This window comes from Ranitomeya imitator, chromosome 1 (genome assembly GCF_032444005.1).
Source record: "Ranitomeya imitator isolate aRanImi1 chromosome 1, aRanImi1.pri, whole genome shotgun sequence".
Classification (NCBI taxonomy): domain Eukaryota; kingdom Metazoa; phylum Chordata; class Amphibia; order Anura; family Dendrobatidae; genus Ranitomeya; species Ranitomeya imitator.
In genome coordinates, this window is record NC_091282.1 from 96,709,381 (window position 1) to 96,734,856 (window position 25,476).

The window sequence follows — 25,476 nt, forward strand, 5'->3', positions numbered from 1 at the left end:
TTTTTGGATGCACGCTTAAAGTCCACTGACCCAATCGGACAAATACTCACAAAGAAAAAAAAAGAGAGCAGCATCCAATCCACGTGAAGAAAATGAAAAAACTCTTTATTCTGCCATCATACAACATTTCGACCAGACATGGTCTTTATCAAGTATATCATATACTTGATAAAGACCATGTCTGGTCGAAACGTTGTATGAAGGCAGAATAAAGAGGTTTTTCATTTTCTTCACGTGGATTGGATGCTGCTCTCTTTTTTTCTTTGTGAATAAAATGCTAGTCTTGAATTAGGAAAAGCCAAAAAAAAAAAAATAAAGTAAAGGAATTTTCCGAAATTACCAGACTTTCCTAATTATAACATTAAACTAAATGTGCTGTGTGATCGGGAAGAAGTTTAGCTAATATTAATCAATTGATAGAGCTTAGCGTTCTATTTTTTTATTAGTCAAATTTTACTCATATTGAAATTTAAAAAAAAACATTTCATAAAATGTTTACTCATGACACTAAACAGTTTTTAAAGACAAAAATATTTTAATGTATATACAGTGCTACATTATTTTACATTCATCCAGTGTATTAGAGATTCAAGTATTTACACGATTTTTTTTTAACATTCCCCAAGAATAATACAATTTTAGATTTTCAGTAGTCGTAATTAAAATCCACAATTCAAAAGGGAAAAGTCTTGAAATGTCTGCATCATAAAAAAAATGCAAGTTTTTGTTACCATCTGACCTATTGAATGTGTAGAATACTGATAAGTGGTCATCGGATCTCGTGTCTCGCTGCACGTAAATATCATTATCATGTGTTGTAAACAGTCACGTAGATTCATGGTGGAGTCAGAGCTTTCTCCTACATGCGAAAGCTTCGTGTCCTCTGAAATGACTGGAAAGGCCGCTTTAGAGTGAAAAATGAGAGCTGAGGTATTAGGCCTGTTTTCTCTGGGAATATTGCGGCTTCACTCTCTGGCGTGGGGAAACGCTCCTTGTAGACTTGAAAGTGGGCTCTCTGGAACTGAGAAAAGCAAAAGCAACATTTAATAACAAATACATATATTTTAACCCCTGAACCCTAAGGGCACGTTAATGACCGGGCCAATTTTTACAACTCTGACCACTGTCTCTTTATGAGGTTATAACTCTGGAACGCTTCAACGGATCCTGATAATTCTGACACGTTTTCTCGTGACATATTGTACTTCATGATAGTGGTAAAAATTCTTTCATATTACCTGCATTTATTTGTGAAAAAAAGGAAATCTGGCAAAAATTTTGAAAATTTCGCAATTTTCCAACTTTGAATTTTTATGCCCTTAAATCACAGAGATATGTCACACAAAATACTTAATAAGTAACATTTCCCACATGTCTACTTTACATCAGCACAATTTTGGAACCAAAATTTTTTTTTTGTTAGGGAGTTATAAGGGTTAAAAGTTGACCAGCAATTTCTCATTTTTACAACAGCATTTTTTTTAGGGACCGCATCACATTTGAAGTCACTTTGAGGGGTCTATATGATAGAAAATAACCAAGTGTGACACCATTCTAAAAACTGCACCCCTCAAGGTGCTCAAAACCACATTCAAGATGTTTATTAACCCTTCAGGTGTTTCACAGGAATTATTGGAATGTTTTAAAAAAGAAAATTAACATTTAACATTTTTTTTCACAAAAAAATTACTTCAGCTCCAATTTATTTTATTTTACCAAGGGTAACAGAAGAAAATGGACCCCAAAAGTTGTTGTGCAATTTGTCCTGAGTACGCTGATACCCCATATGTGGGGGTAAACGGCTGTTTGGACGCATGGCAGAGCTCGGAAGGGAAGGAGTGCCAGTTGACTTTTCAATGCAAAATTGACTGGAATTGAGATGGGATGCCATGCTGCATTCGGAGAGACCCTGATGTGCCTAACAGTGGAAACCCACACAAGTGACACCATTTTGGAAAGTAGACCCCCCAAGGAACTTATATAGATGTGTTGTGAGAACTACGAACCCCCAAGTGTTTCACTACAGTTTATAACGCAGAGCCGTGAAAATAAAAAATCATTTTTTCCCACAAAAATGTTTTTTTTAGCCCCCCCAAATTTTTATTTTCCCAAGGGTAACAAGGGAAATTGGACCCCAAAAGTTGTTGTCCAATTTGTCCTGAGTACGCTGATACCCCATATGTTGGGATAAACATCCAGTCAATGTATAATAATAATAATAATAATAAACCCCTGTTTGGGCGCACGGGAGAGCTCGGAAGCGAAGGAGCACTGTTTTACTTTTTAACACAGAATTGGCTGGAATTGACGCCATGTCGCGTTTGGAGAGCCCCTGATGTGCCTAAACAGTGGAAACCCCCAATTGTAACAAACTCTAATCCAAACACACCCCTAACCCTAGTCCCAACCCTAACCATAACCCTAACCACACCCCTAACCAGAACATGCCCCTAACCCTAATCCCAACCACACCCCTAACCCTAATCCCAACCCTAACCACACCCCTAACCCTGACACACCCCTAACGCTAATCCCAACCGTTAATGTAATCCAAACCCTAACTTTAGCCCCAACCCTAACCTTAGTCCCAACCCTAACTTTAGCCCCAACTCTAACCCTAACTTACGTAGTATATTGCCCAGCCACGTAATATATATATATATATATATATATATATATATATATATATATATACATACATACACACACGGAAAAAATTGGAACAGCATCCAATACAGACTCACATGTTGTGCAAAGCTCTCCCAACCAGCAATCCAGTGGCCTCCAAATATAAGGTAAAAAAAAGAGACAGCAGCACAAGAAAATAGAAAAAAAGGTGGACTTTACTGCCTGAACGGCGTGGCGACATTTCGGATGGCTTAAGAAAGGATATTACATCCGAAACGTCGCCACGCCGTTCATGCAATAAAGTCCACCTTTTTTTCTATTTTCTTGTGCTGCCTTCTTTTTTTTTACTATATATATATATATATATATATATATATATATATATATATATATATATATATATATATATATATACACATATACACACATATATATATATATACATATATATATACATATATATATATATATATATATATATATATATATATATATATATATATAAATTCTTTATTTAGGAATTTTTTTTTTTACATATGTAAATTTTTTTTTTAACTTTATAACATTGCCCCAGGGGAGAGACATCATGTTATAGTGTCAGATTGCTGACAGGCAGTGCTGCAGCCTTGCATGCGCCTGCCCCTGAGCAGGCGCTTGAAAGCCACCTCCCTGCAGGACATGGAAGGAGCCTCGCGGCCATTTTGGATCCAGGGCCTGCATGGAGAAGGAGGTAGGAGACCCTTGGAGCAACGCGATCACATCGCGTTGCTCCTAGGGTCTCAGGGAAGCCCACAGGGAGCCCCCTCCCTGCGCAATGCTTCCCAGTGCCGCCGGAACGCTACGATCATGTTTGATCGCAGTTTTCCGGGGGTTAATGTGCTTGGAGTGGTCCGTCACTACTCCTGGCACATAGTGACGGATGTCAGCTGTAATAATCAGCGGACACCCGGAGGCGATCGGCCGTGCTCCCCCCTTGAGCATGGCTGATCGCCCATGACGTACTATCCCGTCCCTGGGAATTAAGTCCCAGGTCACCTCGACAGGATAGTACGTCAAATGGGATTAAGGGGTTAAGCTGGCTGCTGGACACAAAGTGGATGGGAGATATGCATCACAAAGGTGGATGTCCTCTGTGTGGAAAATCTGGAGTAATGCTCTAGTACACAAAGTACGAAGAGTGGTTAATTGGTAGTGATAAGCGAGTATAATCGTTGCTCGGGTTTTCCCGAGCACGCTTGGGTGGTCTCCGAGTATTTGTTAGTGTTCGGAGATTTAGTTTTCATTGCCTCAGCAGAATGATTTACGGCTGCTCGCCAGCCTAAGTACATGTGAGGGTTGCCTGGTTGCTAGGGAATTCTCACATGTATTCAAGCTGGCTAATAGCTTTAAATCATTCAGCTGCGGTGATGAAAACTAAATCTCCGAGCAGTCATAAATACTCGGAGATCACCTGAGCGTGCTCGGAAAAACCGAGCAACGAGTACAATTACCGTATATACTCGAGTATAAGCCGACCCGAGTATAAGCCGACCCCCCTAATTTTGCCACAAAAAACTGGGAAAACTTATTGACTCGAGTATAAGCCTAGGGTAGAAAATGCAGCAGCTACCGGTGAATTTCAAAAATAAAAATAGATGCTCCGTACCGTTCATTATTGCCCCATAGATGCTCCATATACAACTGTGCTATATAGAATGCTCTGCACCGTTCATTATTGCCCCATAGATGCTCCTTATAAAGCTGTGCCATATAGAATGCTCTGCACCGTTTATTATGGCCCCATAGATGCTCCTTATAATGCTGTGCCATATATGCTCTGCACCTTTGATTATGGCCCCATAAATGCTCCTTATAATGCTGTGCCATATATAATGCTCTGCACCGTTGATTATGGCCCCATAGATGCTCCTTATAATGCTGTGCCATATATGCTCTGCACCGTTCATTATGGCCCCATAGATGCTCCTTATAATGCTGTGCCATATATGCTCTGCACCTTTGATTATGGCCCCATAGATGCTCCTTATAATGCTGTGCCATATATAATGCTCTGCACCTTTGATTATGGCCCCATAAATGCTCCTTATAATGCTGTGCCATATATGCTCTGCACCTTTGATTATGGCCCCATAGATGCTCCTTATAATGCTGTGCCATATATGCTCTGCACCTTTGATTATGGCCCCATAGATGCTCCTTAAAATGCTGTGCCATATATGCTCTGCACCTTTGATTATGGCCCCATAGATGCCCCTTATAATGCTGTGCCATATATGCTCTGCACCTTTGATTATGGCCCCATAGGTGCTCCTTATAATGTTGTGCCATATATGCTCTGCACCTTTGATTATGGCCCCATAGATGCCCCTTATAAAGCTGTGCCCCATATATGCTCTGCACCTTTGATTATGGCCCCATAGATGCTCCTTATAATGCTGTGCCATATATGCTCTGCACCGTTTATTATGGCCCCATAGATGCCCCTTATAAAGCTGTGCCCCATATATGCTCTGCACCTTTGATTATGGCCCCATAGGTGCTCCTTATAATGTTGTGCCATATATGCTCTGCACCTTTGATTATGGCCCCATAAATGCCCCTTATAATGCTGTGCCATATATATTGCTCTGCACCGTTGATTATGGCCCCATAGATGCTCCTTATAATGCTGTGCCATATATGCTCTGCACCTTTGATTATGGCCCCATAGATGCCCCTTATAAAGCTGTGCCCCATATATGCTCTGCACCTTTGATTATGGCCCCATAGATGCTCCTTATAATGCTGTGCCATATATGCTCTGCACCGTTTATTATGGCCCCATAGATGCCCCTTATAAAGCTGTGCCCCATATATGCTCTGCACCTTTGATTATGGCCCCATAGGTGCTCCTTATAATGTTGTGCCATATATGCTCTGCACCTTTGATTATGGCCCCATAAATGCCCCTTATAATGCTGTGCCATATATATTGCTCTGCACCGTTGATTATGGCCCCATAGATGCTCCTTATAATGCTGTGCCATATATGCTCTGCACCTTTGATTATGGCCCCATAGATGCCCCTTATAATGCTGTGCCATATATGCTCTGCACCTTTGATTATGGCCCCATAGATGCCCCTTATAATGCTGTGCCATATATGCTCTGCACCTTTGATTATGGCCCCATAGGTGTTCCTTATAATGCTGTGCCATATATGCTCTGCACCTTTGATTATGGCCCCATAGATGCCCCTTATAATGCTGTGCCATATATATTGCTCTGCAACGTTGATTATGGCCCCATAGATGCTCCTTAGAATGCTGTGCCCCATATATGCTCTGCACCTTTGATTATGGCCCCATAGATGCTCCTTATAATGCTGTGCCATATATGCGCTGCACCTTTCATTATGGCCCCATAGGTGCTCCTTATAATGCTGTGCCATATATGCTCTGCACCTTTGATTATGGCCCCATAGATGCCCCTTATAAAGCTGTGCCCCATATATGCTCTGCACCTTTGATTTTGGCCCCATAGATGCTCCTTATAATGCTCTGCCATATATGCTCTGCACCGTTTATTATGGCCCCATAGATGCTCCTTATAATGCTCTGCCATATATGCTCTGCACCGTTTATTATGGCCCCATAGATGCCCCTTACAAAGCTGTGCCCCATATATGCTCTGCACCTTTGATTATGGCCCCATAGGTGCTCCTTATAATGTTGTGCCATATATGCTCTGCACCTTTGATTATGGCCCCATAAATGCCCCTTATAATGCTGTGCCATATATATTGCTCTGCACCGTTGATTATGGCCCCATAGATGCTCCTTAGAATGCTGTGCCATATATGCTCTGCACCTTTGATTATGGCCCCATAGATGCCCCTTATAATGCTGTGCCATATATGCTCTGCACCTTTGATTATGGCCCCATAGGTGCTCCTTATAATGCTGTGCCATATATGCTCTGCACCTTTGATTATGGCCCCATAGGTGTTCCTTATAATGCTGTGCCATATATGCTCTGCACCTTTGATTATGGCCCCATAGATGCCCCTTATAATGCTGTGCCATATATATGCTCTGCACCTTTGATTATGGCCCCATAGATGCTCCTTATAATGCTGTGCCATATATGCTCTGCACCTTTCATTATGGCCCCATAGGTGCTCCTTATAATGCTGTGCCATATAGAATGCGGCTGCAATAAAAAAAAAAATCACATACTCACCTCTCTTCTCAGGACGCCAGGGCTTTCAATAATTACCTGCTCCTCTGCGGCTCCGTCTCCAGCACTGACGCTCAGCAGAGGGCGCGCACTGACTACGTCACAGCGCCCTCTAACCTGAGCGTCATTGCTAGAGGACGCTGCAGACGGAGCCGCACCGGAGCGAGGAGCAGGTAATTATAGCGCTGCTCTCCCCTTACCTGCTGCGGCGCGGTCCCTGCAGTCCCTGGCTTCTCCGGCGCTGCAGCTTCTTCCTGTAATTGAGCGGTCACATGGCACCGATCATTTACAGCAATGAATATGCGGCTCCTCCCCTATGGAGGCGGTGCCGCCTATTCATTTCTGTAATGAGCGGTGCCATGTGACCACTCAGTACAGGAAGAATCTGCAGCGCCGGAGAAGCCAGGGACTGCAGGGACCGCGCAGCAGCAGGTAAGTATGATTACACAGCCCCCGCTCCCCCTCACCTGCCGACACCCGGGTATATGACTCGAGTATAAGCCGAGAGGGGGACTTTCAGCCCAAAAAAGTGGGCTGAAAATCTCGGCTAATACTCGAGTATATACGGTATATGAAAAAGTTTGGGCACCCCTATTAATCTTAAGCTTAATGTTTTATAAAAATTGTTTTTTTGGCAACAGCTATTTCAGTTTCATATATCTGATAACTGTTGGACACAGTAATGTTTCTGCCTTGAAATGAGGTTTATTGTGCTAACAGAAAATGTGCAATCTGCATTCAAACAAAATTTGACAGGTGCATAAGTATGGGCAGCCCACCAGAAAAGTGACATTAATATTTAGTAGATCCTCCTTTTGCAAAAATAACAGCCTCTAGTCGCTTCCTGTAGCTTTTAATGAGTTCCTGGATCCTGGATGAAGGTATTTTTGACCATTCCTCTTTACAAAACAATTCCAGTTCAGTTAAGTTTGATGGTCGCCGAGCATGGACAGCCCTCTTCAAATGATCCCACAGATGTTCAATGATATTCAGGTCTGGGGACTGGGATGGCCATTCCAGAACAGTGTAATTGTTCCTCTGCATGAATACCTACCTAGTAGATTTGGAGCAGTGTTTTGGATCATTGTCTTGCTGAAAGATCCATCCCCTGCGTAACTTCCACTTTGTCACTGATTCATGAACATTATTGTCAAGAATCTGCTGATACTGAGAGGAATCCATGCGTCTCTCAACTTTAACAAGATTCCCGGTGCCGGCATTGGCCACACAGCCCCAAAGCATGATGGAACCTCCACCAAATTTTACTGTGGGTAGCAAGTGTTTTTCTTAGAATGCTGTGTTTTTTGGCCGCCATGCATAACGTCTTTTTGTATGACCAAACAACTCAATCTTGGTTTCATCAGTCCACAGGACCTTCTTCCAAAAAGAAATTGGCTTCTCCAAATGTGCTTTTGCATACCTCAGCCGACTGTTTGTGGCGTGCTTGCAGAAACGGCTTCTTTCGCATCACTCTCCCATACAGCTTCTCCTTGTGCAAAGTGCATTGTATAGTTGACCGATGCAGAGTGACACCATCTGCAGCAAGTTGATGCTGCAGCTCTCTGGAGGTGGTCTGAGGATTGTCCTTGACTGATCTCACCATTCGTCTTCTCTGCCTTTCTGATGTTGGCCTTAACAAGAACTGTACCTGTATTCTTCCATTTCCTTACTATGTTCCTCACAGAGGAAATTGACAGGTTAAATCTCTGAGACAGCTTTTTGTATCCTTCCCCTGAACAACTATGTTGAATAATCTTTGTTTTCAGATTAGACAGTTGTTTTGAGGAGCCCATGATGCCACTCTTCAGAGGAGATTCAAACAGGAGAACAACTTGCAAGTGGTCACTTTAAGTAGCTTTTCTTATGATTGCATACACCTGGCTATGAAGTTCAAAGCTCAATGAGGTTAGAAAACAAAAAAAAGTGCTTTAGTAAGTCAGTAAAAAGTAGGTAGGAGTATTTAAAACAAGAAAATGATAAGGGTGCCCATACTTATGCACCTGTAAAATTTTGTTTGAATGCAGATTGCACATTTTCTGTTAGTACAATAAACCTCATTTCAAGGCAGAAACATTACTGTGTCCAACAGTTATTAGATATATGAAACTGAAATAGCTGTTGCCAAAAAAAAGCAATTTTTATAAAACATTAAGCTTAAGATTAATAGGGGTGCCCAAATTTTTTCATATAACTGTATATTCGCTCATCACTATTAATCAGTCATGACAGGGACCGGATTTTATGTGAGCAGCCTGAAGAGTTGGGCGGGAAAGCAGGTCACCCCTCCACTCCTGGGTGTGGATCACATTGTAAAATGGGACCTGTTTGTCTCACAGATGTTTGTCGATGGAGGTGTGCAGATCTCCAGGATTCTGTGCCTTTGCTAAAGAACTACGAAACTGGAGTCTTACCCAAGCAGAAGAACCCACACTATTGTATGGGCTTTTTACTTTATGTTTCACTTCGTGCCGGACAAGGGCTGTATTTAACATTTTCTGTGATGCGGTTTGTAAGGAGTGAAGTAAACCAGCCTAACTTTTAAATAGAAACTGTTCCTGTGATACCTAATTCAGCTCCCAAGCGAGTAGCATTGTCAAAATATAAGAAAGAAAGAGAAAAAGAAAAAAAATTGTATTTGATACACTGCTAATTTTGCACGTTTTCCCACCTACAAAGAATGGAAAGGTCTGTCATTTTTATTGTGGGTACACTTCACTTGTGACTATCTAAAAATAAAAATCACATTGTATGATTTTTACATAATTAATTTGCATTTTATTGCATGAAATAAGTGTTTGATACAATAGAAAAACAGAACTTAATATTTGGTTCAGAAACCTTTGTTTGCAATTACAGAGGTCATAGGTCTCCTGTAGTTCTTGACCAACTTTGCACACACAAACTGCAGGAGGGATTTTGGCCCACTGCTCCAGACAGATCTTCTTAAGATCTTTCAGGTTTCAGAGCTGTGGCTGGGCAATATTGAGTTTCACCTCCCTACAAAGATTTTCTATTGGCTTCAGGTCCGGAGACTGACTAGGCCACTCCAGGACTTTGAAATGCTTCTCACGGGGCCAATACTTAATTGCCCTGGTTGTGTGTTTCGGGTCATTGTCATGTTGCAAGACCCAGCCACGACCCATCTTCAACGCTCTTGCTGAGGTAAGTAGGTTGTTGGCCAAAACCTTACAATACATAACCCCATCCATCCTTCCTTCAATGCGGTGCAGTCGTCCATCCTCCATTGCAGAAAAGCATCCCCAAACTATGATGTTTCCCCCACCACGGTGAGGACAGTGTTCTTGGGGTTGTACTCATCCTTTTTCCTCCAACCACAGCAAATGGAGTGGATACCAAAAAGTTCTATTCTGATCTCATCTGACAACATGTCCTTCTGCCATGCCTCCTCTGTATCATCCAGATGGTCATAGGCGAACTTCAAACGTGCTGGCACGGTATTGTTTGAGAGTGTGATCCCAACTCTGTTCAGGTGATTGACCAGGTTCTCCCATGTAGTTCTTGGCCGATTCCGGACCTTGCTTAGAATCATCCTTACGCCATGATCCGAGATCTTGCATGGAGCCCCAGACCGAGGAAGATTGACAGTCATCTTGTGTTTATTTCATTTTCTGATAATTGTGCCAACAGTTGTTGCCGTCTCACCAAGATGCTTGCCTATTGTCCTGTAGCCCATCCCAGCCTTGTGCAGGTCTACAATTTTGTCCCTGGTGTCCTTAAACAGCTCTTTAGTCTTGGCCATAGTGGAGAGGTTGGCGTGTCATAATGAGTGCAGAGTAGGAGGGCTTCTTAAAGAAAAATTAACATGTTTGTGAGAGCAGAATTCTTGGTTGTTTGGTAGGTGGTCAAAACTTATTTCATGCAATAAAATGTAATTTCATAATTTAAAAGTCATACAATGTGATTTTCTTGTTTTTTTTTTAGATTCTGTCACAGTTGAAGTGTACCCACTACAAAAATTACAGATCTCTACATTTTCTGTAGGTGGGAAAAGTGTATCAAATACGTGTGTGTGTCCATACACACATCTCAAATATGAAATAAAAAAAATAAAAATATATATTATATTTTACATACACAAAATCAAATTTATCTTGTCATTTTTTGAAAGCAATTTCTTTTCTTAAATGTGCCCATCGATGTATCAAACAAAATAGCACAATATAAATTACATGTTACAATTATTCTACAGACAATACATAGTACTTTTGTATCAGGATTAGAGTAAAATTGACATGGTATTCTGTGGGTTGATGCGGTTATAGCGATACTTAAATCACGTGTTTTATATTTTTTCAGGTTTCACTACTTTTGCAAAAATAAAATCACTTACAAAAAAAAAACAAAAAAAAAAACGTAAAACTATTTTTTTTTTCTGAGCCCTCAGCTTCTGGGAGCCGGAATGCTTTTACTTTTCAGTAAACGTTGCTGTGTGTCAGGGAGAGTAGATAAGGTATTACGGTACTTTACAGCATTCTGGCAAGTTTTTTATTTTTTTTTCTCTTTTAAAACAGTCGAGGTTAAAATCATATTCTCCTATCTAACATGACTAAACAATTATATACAACCCAAAGGTCAAATTATAAAACATGACAATTGTGCTGGCTGCTGAGGTAAGAGAGAAAATACATATTTTTTTCAATTTTTGCATGTTAGTATCTATATATTCTTTATACATAAGATAAAAACCACACAGAAATCTTGCAATTTTCAAACTCGCCCACTAAGCCTAATATCACTCAGCTTTCCTGTTCTGTACAGACGACCTTTCATCGGTTTCTTTATGATCATAACGACATAGCTCCTCTATATACAGTAGATAACACAGAATCCACCATTTAGGTGATGTCACAGCTCACCTCCCCCTTTTACTTTTACAATGATTTACCAGATTACAGTCTTATTAGGAAGTCACTAGCAGACTATTGTTGCCCATTTTCAGGTAGCTTCTTGTATAGAACAGGAAGTACAAGTCTATAATGCTTAGGGCCAAGTATGAAAATCTCTTTCAAATTTCTTTTTTTTAAACAGATTGTGACATGAGAAATAAAAAATAAATATTAAAAAATAAACATAAAAAAATAAAATAGCCAGGAATTCAAAGGGGATGTCCACTACTCGGACAGATCTAGGTGAAGGCCGTTCTGAAGGTCAACACAGGCTCCAAAAGCGGTGTATGCCTCAACTGGAAATCACAGTACTACTGCAGCCTGTAATTGTTGGCTATCAGAGCGTATCGTTGGATGCTTCTCTGAAGACACGCTCTTCGTGTCCCCTGTCCGCTACAGCCAATTTCGGGCTGCAGAAGAGATGTGACTTTTGAATGTGTGGACACAGCTTCAGGAACTGATCTTCAGAATGGGCTGCGCTGGATCTGTGGTGGCGTTGTAAGACAAGTATGCCTTTGTTTATCATTTTTAGCCAAGCCATGCCTTAACCCCTTCCCGACCTTTGAAGCCACGTAGGCGTCATGAAAGTCTGTGCCAATCCGACCTGTGACGCCTATGTGACGTCATGGAAAGATCGCGTCCCTGCAGATCGGGTGAAAGGGTTAACTCCGATTTTACCCGATCTGCAGGGACAGGGGGAGTGGAACCTTCAGCCCGGGAGGGGGGGGGGCTTCACCCCCCTGTGGCTACGATCGATCTGATCGGCTGTTGAATGTGAAACTGCCAATCAGAGCGATTTGTAATATTTCACCTAAAAAACTGGTGAAATATTACAATGCAGCCATGGCTGGAAACACTGATGTGCACCCCCCACCCCCTCCACTGATCTCCCCCCCCAGTCCTCCGTTCTGTGGTCCGCTCCCCCTTCCTCCTGTCCGCTCCCCCCGTGCTCCTATGCCACCCCCCGTGCTCCAATGCCCCCCTTATACTTACCGAGGCTCCCGGTGTCCGTCCGTCTTCTCCATGGGCGCCGCCATCTTGCAAAATGGCGGGCACATGCGCAGTGCGCCCGCCGAATCTGCCGGCCGGCAGATTCGTTCCATGTATATTTTGATCACTGTGATAAAACATATCACAGTGATCAAAATAGAAAAAAAAGTAAATGAACCCCTTTATCACCCCCATAGGTAGGAACAATAATAAAATAAAGAAAATATATAATTTTTTTTTCCACTACAGTTAGAACTAGGGTTAGGGTTGGTTAGGGAATGTGCACACGTATTCTGGTCCTCTGCGGATTTTTCCACAGCGGTTTTTATAAATCCGCAGTGCAAAACCGCTGCGGATTTATCGTGGATTTACTGCGGTTTCTCTGCGGATTTCACTGCGGTTTTCTATTGGAACAGTTGTAAAACCGCTGTGGAATCCGCAGAAAGAAGTGAAATGTGTGGAATGTAAACCGCGTTTCCGCGCAGTTTTTTCCGCAGCATGTGTGTAGCGTTTTTTGTAAACTCATGGGAAACTGCTGCGGACCCGCAGCGGCGGAAACGCTGTGGATCCGCAGTGTTTTCCGCATCGTGTGCACATACCTTTAGAATTAGGCTATGTGCACACGGTGCGAATTTGGCTGCGGATCCGCAGTGGACTGGCCGCTGACGATTCGTAGCAGTTTTCCATCAGCTTTACAGTTTCATGTAAACCTATGGAAAACCAAATCCGCTGTGCCCATGGTGCGGAAAATACCACGCGGGAACGCTGTGTTGTATTTTCCGCAGCATGTCAATTCTTTGTGCGGATTCCGCAGCGTTTTACACCTGTTCCTCAATAGGAATCCGCAAGTGAAATCCGCACAAAAAACACTGGAAATCTGCGGTAAATCCGCAGGTAAAACGCAGTGCCTTTTACCTGCGGATTTTTCAAAAATGGTGCAGAAAAATCTCACACGAATCCGCAACGTGGGCACATAGCCTTAGGGTTAGGGTTGGAATTAGAGTTAGAATTAGGGCTATGTTGGAAACAGGGTTAAGATTAGGCTTGTGGTTAGGGTTATGGTTAGGGGTGTGTTGGGGTTAGGGTTCTGGTTAGGGGTGTGTTGGGGTTAGGGTTTGGATTAAGGTTAGGGTTGGGATTAGGGCTGTGGTTAGGGGTGTGTTGGGGTTGGGGTTGTGATTAGGGTTATGGCTAGAGTTGAGATTAGGGTTAGGGGTGTGTTGGGGTTAGTGTTGGAGTTAGAATTGAGGGGTTTCCACTGTTACGGCACATCAGGGGTCTCCAAACGCAACATGGCACCACCATTGATTCCAGCCAATCTTGCGTTCAAAAAGTCAAATGGTGCTCCCTCCCTTCCGAGCCCCGACGTGCTCCAAAACAGTGGTTTACCCCCACATATGGGGTACCAGCATACTTGGGACAAACTGGGCAACAACTATTGGGGTTCAATTTCTCCTGCTACCCTTGTGAAAATAAAAAAACTGCTTGCTAAAACGTCATTTTTGAGGAAAGAAAAATTATTTTTTTATTTTCACGGCTCTGTGTTATAAACTTCTGTGAAGCACTTGGGGGTTCAAAGTGCTCACCACATATCTAGATAAGTTCCTTTGGGGGTCTAGTTTCCAAAATAGGGTCACTTGTGGGTTTTTTTTACTGTTTAGGCACATCAGGGGCTCTGCAAATGCAACGTGACGCCCGCAGACCATTCCATCAAAATCTGCATTTCAAAACGCCACTACTTCCCTTCCGAGCCCCGACGTGTGCCCAAACAGTGGTTTACCCCCACATATGGGGTACCAGCATACTCAGTGCAAACTGGGCAACATCTATTGGGGTCCAATTTCTCCTGTTACCCTTGTGAAAATAAAAAATTGCTTGCTAAAACATCATTTTGGAGGAAAGAAAAATTACTTTTTTATTTTCACGGCTCTGCGTTGTAAACTTCTGTGAAGCACTTGGGGGTTCAAAGTGCTCACCACATATCTAGAAAAGTTCCTTGGGGGGTCTAGTTTTCAAAATAGGGTCACTTGTGGGGGGTTTCTACTGTTTAGGCACATCAGTAGCTCTGCGTACGTAACATGATGCCCGCAGACCATTCCATCAAAGTCTGCATTTCAAAACGTCACAACTTCCCTTCTGAGCCCCGACGTGTGCCCAAACAGTGATTTACCCCCACTTATGGGGTATCAGCGTACTCAGGACAAACTGGACAACAACTTTTGGGGTCCAATTTCTCCTGTTACTCTTGCGAAAATAAAAAATTGCGGGCTAAAAAATAATTTTTGAGGAAAGAAAAATTATTTTTTATTTTCACGGCTCTGCTTTATAAACTTCTGTGAAGCACTTGGGGGTTTAAAGTGGTCACCGCACATCTAGGTTAGTTCCATGGGAGGTCTAGTTTCCAAAATGGGTCACTTGTGGGGGAGCTCCAATGTTTAGGCACACAGGGGCTCTCCAAACGCGACATGGTGTCAGCTAACGATTGGAGCTAATTTTCCATTCAAAAAGTCAAATGGCGCTCCTTCCTTTCCGAGCCCTGTCGTGTGCCCAAACAGTGGTTTACCCCCACATGTGAGGTAGCAGTGTACTCAGGAGAAATTGCCCAATAAATTTTAGGATCCATCTTATCCTGTTGCCATTGTGGAAATGAACAAATTGAGGCTAAAAGAAATTTTTTGTGAAAAAAAAGTACTTTTTCATTTTTACGGATCAATTTGTGAAGCACCTGGGGGTTCAAAATACTCACTATGCATCTAGATAAGTTCCTTGGGGGGGGTCTAGTTTCCAAAATGGGGTCACATGCGGGGAAGCTCCAATGTTTAGGCACACAAGGGCTCTCCAAACGCGACATGGTGTCCGCTAACGATTGGAGCTAATTTTTCATTCAAAAGTCAAATGGCGCTCCTTCCCTTCCGAGCCTTACCATGTGCCCAAACAGTGGTTTGTGACCACATATGAGGTATCGGTGTACTCAGGAGAAATTGCCCATCACATTTTAGGATCCATTTTATCCTGTTGCCCATGTGGAAATGAACAAATTGAGGCTAAAATAAATTTTTGTGAAAAAAAAGTACTTTTTCATTTTTACGGATCAATTTGTGAAGCACCTGGGGGTTCAAAGTGCTCACTATGCACTTGTGGGGGAGCTCCAATGTTTAGGCAGACAGGGGCTCTCCAAACGCGACATGGTGTCCACTAAAGATTGGAGCCAATTTTTCATTGAAAAAGTCAAATGGCGCTCCTTCCCTTCCGAGCCCTGTCGTGCACCCAAACAGTAGTTCCCCCCCACATATGGGGTATCGGCGTACTCAGGACAAATTGTACAATAACTTTTGGGGTCCAGTTTCTCTTTTTACCCTTAGGAAAATAAAAAAAATGTTGCTAAAACATCATTTTTGTGACTAAAAAGTTAAATGTTCATTTTTTCCTTCCATGTTGCTTCTGCTGCTGTGAAGCACAATAAACTTCTTGAATGTGGTCTTGAGAACCTTGAGGGGTGCAGTTTTTAGAATGGTGTCACTTTTGGGTATTTTCAGCCATATAGACCCCTCAAACTGACTTCAAATGTGAGGTGGTCCCTAAAAAAAATGGTTTTGTAAATTTTGCTGTAAAAATGAGAAATCGCTGGTCAACTTTTAACCCTTATAACTTCTTAGCAAAAAAAAATGTTGTTTCCAAAATTGCGCTGATGTAAAGTAGACATGTGGGTAATGTTATTTATTAACCATTTTGTGTCACATAACTCTCTCGTTTAACGGAATAAAAATTCAAAATTTGAAAATTGCGAAATATTCAAAATTTTAGCCAAATTTCCATTTTTTTTCACAAATAAACGCAAAAATTATTGACCTAAATTTACCACTAACATGAAGCCCAATATGTCACGAAAAAACAGTCTCAGAACCGCTAGGATTCGTTGAAGCGTTCCTGAGTTATTACCTCATAAAGGGACACTGGTCAGAATTGCAAAAAACGGCCAGGTCATTAAGGTCAAAATAGGCTGGGTCATGAAGGGGTTAGAAAATAAAAAATATATTTTATCTACTATTGGACAACGCTTAAGTAGCTGAGGAAACCAACTTGCCCCCAAAAAAACTCCAACACCTGTGGATAAAGTCTATGCTTGACATTGCACAAAGACATGAGTGAGAATATATGAACCTGTTTTAGCTTCTTCTTCTTTTCCTTGGAGGACATAGACTTGTCATTTATGAGGTCTTCCAGTGCACTCTTCACCGGATCCTGAGGTTGGCTCAGCTTCTGATATTCATACTCACGTGTTATACCCCGTGGCTTAATGAAAGATGGATGAAGTGTACTGTCGATGTTGGCTCCTGGATACTTTATCTGAAACCGTATGAGAGAAAACTATGATCAAAAGTGCAAATGTTATCAAGTACAGGGGAAGGAAGGCTGGATGGTAAAAAACAAAAACATATTAAAGTTTGTACCTGGACTCTTCTTTGGTGTGCCACGTAATCTTCCACAGAGTTTTTATAAGATGTCGGTACAGTCAGAATCTCCTGGCAATTGTCCATCATGAAGGTTACCAGCTTTGTGGATAGAAGTTCACCCAGGTCCACCTCCTCTTTAGAGCGAAGGACAGAGCGAGAAAAGGTCTGCACCATCTGACAGCAATGACACGGAGATATAAAGCAAGAATAAATTTACCAAAGAAAGTCATCCAATATGACCTGATGGGTGACAAATCCACATAAGATGACACCAGAATGTGATCTGACTCATACTGGGATCATTCCACATGTATATATGATACATTAGAGTATGACTCCATTTTTCATATAAGACCTCTAAGACAGGACCATTTTCCAATTCCTTTGTGTTCATTTTTCCCATCAATTTTTTCTTTTTGTTGTTGAATCAGTTGTAGTTTTGAATCACATAATCCATTTTGCCATGTAATGTACTAGAAAATGGCTAAAAAATTACAAGTAAGGTGAACAGACAAAAATATCCATAATTCCTTGTTTCTTGGGTTTAGTCTTATATCGTTCATTGTGTGGTAAAAATTACCTGGCTACATGATTCTTCAGGTCAGTACGATTACTACGACATCAAACTTGTACTTTCTTTTGTGTTTCAGTAATGAAAAAAATTTTCAGGAATTTATAAAACAAAAATAAAATAATAAAACAAGAGTTGTGTTTTGTGTCACCATTTTCTGAGATCTGTAACAATTTCTTTTTTTATGTCGATGGAGCTACACAAGAGCTTATTCATTGCATGGTGAATGGGCGTTTCCATGCCTTCCACTTTGGGGAGTACTTAACGTTTTGACTAAATTAAATAAATTTGATTTTTTGTGCTTCATGGCATTTATACAACATATTAAATAATTTTACCTTTTGATCGGCCTGTTACAGACACTATGGTAGCAAATATATATTTTTTTCTTTATTTTTAAGACTAAGAAGGAAGGGCGCATTAACTTTTTAAATCTTTTTAAAGGGGGATATTACTTTCTAAGGTGGCGCTTTGATGTTCTCCCGCTTTGCAGTGAATGAGAGAGATGACATTGTCTACCCCTGATGGAAGAACGGACGAAAGCGCCGAAGCTGCAGGTATTTCCCCTGAACTTTAAAGGTAATGACTCATTGGTATAGGACGCCTGACAAATTACACAGAATACACCCAGCGGCTTCAGATGCATGCTGGAGGCGTTCGGTACAGCTATATCAATGTTACATATTTGATGGAGCTGTCAAGGAGTTAGACCTCTCTGGAATGATATATTCTCTGGCTACAATCACCTTCACAACACTCGGATTGAGCCTTCTCCAGAGATAGCAATCCCTATGTATAACAGTCAACAGCCCTACCCAATAACCATCCTCCCCACCATCACTGAAGGAGAGCTTACTTACGGTATATTCTCTCCAAATCCCACATCACTTGACTCCATCTAACCTGCTCTCCAACCTCACCACCATGCTTCTCCTGGCCCTAACCTATCTCTTCAACCTAACGTTAACTTCTGGTAACTTCCCTTCTGCTTTCAAGCATGCCACAATCACCCCTTTTCCCGAAGAAACTATCCCTCAACCCGACCTCTACATCCAGCTATGGTCCTATATTGCTGATCCTCCAAACTTCTCATGGAATCAATGGTACTCCAAAAATTAAATAATAATAATTCTCAATGGGACCGTCAGAGATAGCAGAGCACTGGCTCAGCTTGCCCCAGCACTCCCATTAAGAATGAATAGAGTAGAGGTACACATGCTCGATCTGTGCTCCATTCACTGGTATGGCCATTTTCATTAAAAAGGCCCAGGAGGTGACTCTGCTCCCAGTAACATGAGCAACATGCAGTCTGGCATTGTCATGTTAAGTCTGTGTGGCCTTAACATGTCTCAGAAATTATCTCCTATACAAAATATCTGGGATGTTATTGGTTGGCAATAGCAAAGGAAGCTGCCAGAAGCAGATTTTGACTATGCGTATGCCCAAGCACAGGCATAACTACCATTAATAACCTCAATGATAGCTGTAAGTGCAGAGATTTCTGTGCATGGTGCTCATTCTCAATACTGAGAATGGCCCCAGTGATTTGGGCTGAAACTTTGTTTCTGGGTGTTTAGCAGCACTGCAAGTGAGATTCAGATTAGCAGCAGTATGTCAATGTACGCTGCAGATTAATATCAGCACAGATTACACTCATTGCCATTCAGAAACTGAAATGTGCGACACCTCTTCCACAAATCCACAGCGGTGGATGTGTAACGAACCTTTGTGTTTCTCAGGAAACTAAGTGGTGATCCACAGTATCAGTACCCAGACTTCTACAACACAGTCCTTTTTTTTTTTTTCTTTAAAAAAATCTTTAAGGCTAAGTGCACACGGAAATTTCCGTGGCAATTCTGCAATTCCTGCCGCGGGTATATCGCATGCGGAATTGGCATGCGTTTTCCCGCTAAACACTAGCGTTTTGCAAGCGTAATTAGCTTGCAGAATGCTAACGTTTTCCAAGCGATCTGTAGCATCGCTTGGAACTGATTGACAGGTTGGTCAAACCTGTCAAACATACTGCTTGACAAGTATGACCAACGTTTTACTATGCAGCATCAACAGTAAAATGATCGAATGTTAAAAATGATTAAAAAAATGGTTATGCTCATCCTCCGACGGCCCCCGATCTTCTCAACGGTGCACGCGGTGGCTTCCGTTCCCAGGGATGCTTTGTGCAAAGGACTTGGGATGACATCACGTGACCACGAAACGGAACGGAAGCCGCCGCGTGCACCGCTGAGAGGCGGGAGGACTCCGGGGACCATCGGAAGGTGAGTAAATCACTATTTTTTAATTTTTTTTTTTTTTTACAATTATATGGTACCCAGGGCCTGGAGGTGAGTCTCCTCTCCTCCACCCTGGGTACCATCCATCCGCACATGATCCGCTTACTTCCCGCATGGTGGGCATAGCTCCATGCGGGAAGTAAGCGGATCAATGCATTCCTATGTGTGCGGAATCCCCGTGATTCCGCAAATTAATGAACATGCTGCGTTTTTTTTCTGGAATGCGATTCCACTCCGGAAAAAAACGCAGCATGTGCATACAAAATGCGGATTGCATTCTATTAACAGGATGCTTAATGTGAGCGTTTTTTTCACGGTTTTATTGCGTTTTTTTTATAGTGAAAAAACGCAAAAAATCCGGAACGTGTGCACACAGCCTTACACATACATATTCAACCTCTGGCATAGAGAAAAAAAAAGAAAGTCGAAACATGGAAGTCCTTTGTTAGCAGATGCAGCGCCTCCTCCAAGAGACTCCTATAGTGCTGAGCACAGCAGTCAAGGAGCTTCCATTATCCAGACTAATAACATACCAGCGCTCGGTTCCCAGCAGTGTCGCACAGAGGTGGCATTTCTCCGTTAAGGCTTATCCTCGCCATCATCCTCATTAGCAGTTGCAGTTTCCTACGATTTTCCGGTGGTAGAAGCAGACAGCAAACCTGAAGAGCTTCAATAGCTATGGTCCGCTTTTGCAGAAGACCTGAGACAGCATGAATCAGAATGAATGAGTGGGAAAAGATGGAGTGCTGTAGTTGGCTGGGGTGATATTACTACTTTTGGTAACAATCATTTAATTAGAAAAAAAAAAAACACTTTCCCTAGACAAGAGATCTCAGTCTGAAAAGATGCACACTGCAGCTTGTCGTATTCGCGATCCACACGTAAATTCACTTACAATCAGAGTGCTCACACAGTGTAGATGTAGCTGTTCCACGTGGATTTCCGCACAAATGGCCGGCATCGTGGATTTTAAAATCTACAGCACGTTTATACACTGTTGAAGAATCTGCTCCAAAAATACATCTAAAAAGGAGTATTTAGTGTCCCCAACCTAAATGCCCTAGAGAGAGACCGGTCTGTCTATATTTTAGTTAATAGTTATATCCCTCTGCCATTCCGGCGCTGCCACTCCGATTCTCCCTGCTGACTTGGCTACAGAGAAGACGTGCCATCATCTACCACGTGATTGTTTCACCAAATTACAGTTTTCCTAAACTTGTACAACCCCTATAACCCTTCAGTGCACCATGACGCACATATAGGTCATAAGTACCATGCAATTGCCGGGCACTGATGTATGTATTCATCACAGAGATCCAAGTACTGGAGCTCAAACCACGTGCTCACTGTAACCAAACACTGCAACCGCTGGGGATTCAAAGTCGTTGACAGAAGGAGGGGTCTCCAGATGTCTCTTGGTTGGGTGATAACAGGTTAAATCTGTGCCAAAAGCATGAGATGAGAATTGTCTCTCCAGTGTTCCCTTTACCGCAGAGTTGAGAGGAGTAACTGGTTGCATATTCATCTTGCCACACCATTACATCTATGACACATATCTGAGTGCAGGGAATGATGGGGCACAGATCAAGAAAGTCTGGCAATCGGTGGGGCATACTGCACTGGACATAGATATAAGTGTCACTCCCTATCCAGTGGTGAGAGACCATTAAAGGGGTATTCCAGCCCAAATAAGTCATTTCTATGCTGTGTTGTTGCAGGCACAATGCCAGAGACTGCACTGCAGAAACATTGTTATGAGAACCCTTTCCCTTCTCTGTTAGGTGCAATGCGGTCATGGAGACTTACTGTAAATCCAAAAATCAGAGTTTCTTTGGTCTTGATCTGGCGCTCTACTGTAGGGAGCATATGAGGGGAAAGGCCAAAGAGTAAAGTAGGCGCATGTGCACTGCAATGCTTTGCTTTTCCCTCGACAGGCCAGATAGCAGTGTGCCCGCGCAAAAGTGCCATGGTGGGACACGGAATGGATTAGGTCATGCACATGAAACATGGAGGAGGACAGCGATTATAAGAGAGGATGCACCGGATCAAGACCAAAGATGCCCATCGGACAGGACTGCAGTGTAGGAGTATAATTAAAGGTCTTTTTTTTGCATTGTGGAGGGAACTGGGGACTAGTATACAGCAGTTCAGAACGCTGTTACAGAAGGCTGAAAGACACTGGCCCTACTTTATAAGGGGAAAACATGGTTACAGGTTCTCTTTAATACGGCAGTGCACTGAGGTTGTAAGGACGAAGCCTGCTACACCTGTTGTTACTACTCAATACGGTACGATAAAGTACCGTATATTATATTTGGACATTTGGATCCGGGCATGGACTATGTGACAACACATCACCAGACAGAAATCACAAAAGGACAAAGTGTTCTCAGTAGTGCAGCCTTTGGTGAACATAAAAATGGTAATACATCAATGTATACTAAAGGGACCATGATAAATTTTCAGAACCTAAATGATACCTACCAGAAGCAATGGTTAATTTAAACCCCCCAAGGCAAGTCCTAAATAAAAGACATGTCGTGATGCAACGCTTCCATATTCTGTCTTCTCACATAAAGCTAAAGTAATAGAATAATGGAAGTGTCCAGAGATAAAAAAAAAAAACCGCAAGGATGAGTTCCTTATTTCAGAAAATCAGACTCATTTACTGGCTTACCAAGTATGTTCACAAAAACATCAAACAGTGGGAATGTCAGAAGTGGTTCTTGTAGAGAGCTGTAATAGTCAGCGATGGTCCTAAATACATCTCTCTCGAAGCCCAAATACATTGGCTGCTTCATTTCCGAGCAATTTGGCCCTAAACAAATAGGAAAGGAGTCAATAGTATGAAAAAATATACAGAACGGCATCAGAACAGAACAGAACGAGAGAGTTTGCTCCCCCTACCAGAAACCGAGCCACTCTTCTTCATGGGCAGCGTTGGCTACCATCCCTGGTCAAGCAAATGGAGCTACAGGTGCCCATATACCTTACACCACACAATCAGCAAATCTTCAGTAGGCGACCCCGATACCCGTCAGATAGCAGGTCCAGGGGATTTTAATCTAATGTGTAAGTGTGTAAGGTGGCCCTAGCTTCAAGGCAATCCATGTACAAGAGAGAGGTCATTTTTGGAACATGCAAGCCCTTTTTTTCGAATTTCAGACTATTCCTTTAACAATCTAATCAAGAATTCCCATGCCGTAATGTTTTATTAGGATACTGATAGGATAAGGCTGGGGCCTTCTCCTGTCATGTCCAAATATGCATAAAACCGAACGATTTTCTTTTTTTTTTGGTGTGTGGGGAAGGGGGGGACAGATCACACATGTGGTTTCTAGAATCTTAGTGGAATTAAACTACAACTATTAAAGCATAAATGTATGGCCAAATCACACCTCGCCCCAAAAGAAGGACAAAAGTAACATGCAGACTTACACTTCGCCAGGCATTTCATTGCCGACAGCAGCCAATGGGGAAGCTCCTCTGTAAAAACACAAAATCACTGAGATAGGTTTTAAAAGGAAACGCGACCTTAAAAAAAAAAACATTGATTACATGAGGTTTGTGTTAAGGAGTGGTCAGTTTTTCATTTTTACACCATCATTCTTCCCTCAATTTCTTCCAAGGGCCAATTCGAGAATTTAGTGAAATTGCAAAAAAAAAAAAAAGGCAATTCCACAATTGATTTTTTGGGGTTTTGTTGTGTTTTTTCCCAACGTTTCGCTGCTGAAAGAGGAAAGAGGCAGATGCCGACTATATATTACAGCTGGCACCTACCCTGCGTGGAGTGGGCTCTGCTTATGAGCCAAAGGCCCTGAAATGCTCCATGATGGAGTTACAGTTAGGGCCAGAAATATTTGGACAGTGACACAATTTTCGCGAGTTGGGCTCTGCATGCCACCACATTGGATTTGAAATGAAACCTCTACAACAGAATTCAAGTGCAGATTGTAACGTTTAATTTGAAGGGTTGAACAAAAATATTTGATAGAAAATGTAGGAATTGTACACATTTCTTTACAAACACTCCACATTTTAGGAGGTCAAAAGTAATTGGACAAATAAACATAACCCAAACAAAATATTTTTATTTTCAATATTTTGTTGCAAATCCTTTGGAGGCAATCACTGCCTTAAGTCTGGAACCCATGGACATCACCAAACGCTGGGTCTCCTCCTTCTTAATGCTTTGCCAGGCCTTTACAGCCGCAGCCTTCAGGTCTTGCTTGTTTGTGGGTCTTTCCGTCTTAAGTCTGGATTTGAGCAAGTGAAATGCATGCTCAATTGGGTTTAGATCTGGAGATTGACTTGGCCATTGCAGAATGTTCCACTTTTTGGCACTCATGAACTCCAGGGTAGCTTTGGCTGTATGCTTGGGGTCATTGTCCATCTGTACTATGAAGCGCCGTCCAATCAACTTTGCAGCATTTGGCTGAATCTGGGCTGAAAGTATATCCCGGTACACTTCAGAATTCATCCGGCTACTCTTGTCTGCTCTTATGTCATCAATAAACACAAGTGACCCAGTGCCATTGAAAGCCATGCATGCCCATGCCATCACGTTGCCTCCACCATGTTTTACAGAGGATGTGGTGTGCCTTGGATCATGTGCCGTTCCCTTTCTTCTCCAAAATTTTTTCTTCCCATCATTCTGGTACAGGTTGATCTTTGTCTCATCTGTCCATAGAATACTTTTCCAGAACTGAGCTGGCTTCTTGAGGTGTTTTTCTGCAAATTTAACTCTGGCCTGTCTATTTTTGGTATTGATGAATGGTTTGCATCTAGATGTGAACCCTTTGTATTTACTGTCATGGAGTCTTCTCTTTACTGTTGACTTAGAGACAGATGCACCTACTTCACTGAGAGTGTTCTGGACTTCAGTTGATGTTGTGAACGGGTTCTTCTTCACCAAATTAAGTATGCGGCGATCATCCACCACTGTTGTCATCCGTGGACGCCCAGGCCTTTTTGAGTTCCCAAGCTCACCAGTCAATTCCTTTTTTCTCAGAATGTACCCAACTGTTGATTTTGCTACTCCAAGCATGTCTGCTATCTCTCTGATGGATTTTTTCTTTTTTTTCAGCCTCAGGATGTTCTGCTTCACCTCAATTGAGAGTTCCTTTGACTGCATGTTGTCTGCTCACAGCAACAGTTCCAAATGCAAAACCACACACCTGGAATCCACCCCTGACCTTTTAACTACTTCATTGATTACAGGTTAATGAGGGAGACGCCTTCAGAGTTAATTGCAGCCCTTAGAGTCCATTGTCCAATTACTTTTGGTCCCTTGAAAAAGAGGATGCTATGCATTACAGAGCTATGATTCCTAAACCCTTTCTCCGATTTGGATGTGGAAACTATCATATTGCAGCTGGGAGTGTGCACTTTCAGCCCATATTATATATATAATTGTA

General features: G+C 42.1%; 1 protein-coding gene across 4 annotated transcripts in view; it reads right to left on the reverse strand.

Annotated features, from left to right (window-relative positions):
- Positions 1-520: 520 nt before the first annotated feature.
- Positions 521-25,476, reverse strand: part of DEPDC1B (DEP domain containing 1B) — a 98,845-nt gene continuing 73,889 nt past the window's right edge. For 2 of the 4 annotated variants that reach the window (XM_069749035.1, XM_069749019.1), the window contains exons 6-11: positions 23,498-23,545; positions 22,737-22,877; positions 20,593-20,759; positions 17,195-17,371; positions 16,905-17,111; positions 729-1,021 (exon numbers count right to left, since the gene is read on the reverse strand). In XM_069749035.1, the coding sequence (XP_069605136.1) occupies positions 860-1,021; positions 16,905-17,111; positions 17,195-17,371; positions 20,593-20,759; positions 22,737-22,877; positions 23,498-23,545 (902 nt within the window). In that variant the 3' untranslated portion in view covers positions 729-859. Of the gene's footprint in view, positions 1,022-16,904; positions 17,112-17,194; positions 17,372-20,592; positions 20,760-22,736; positions 22,878-23,497; positions 23,546-25,476 lie in introns of all 4 variants that reach the window. The other 2 variants (XM_069749042.1, XM_069749026.1) reach the window with 2 other exon arrangements.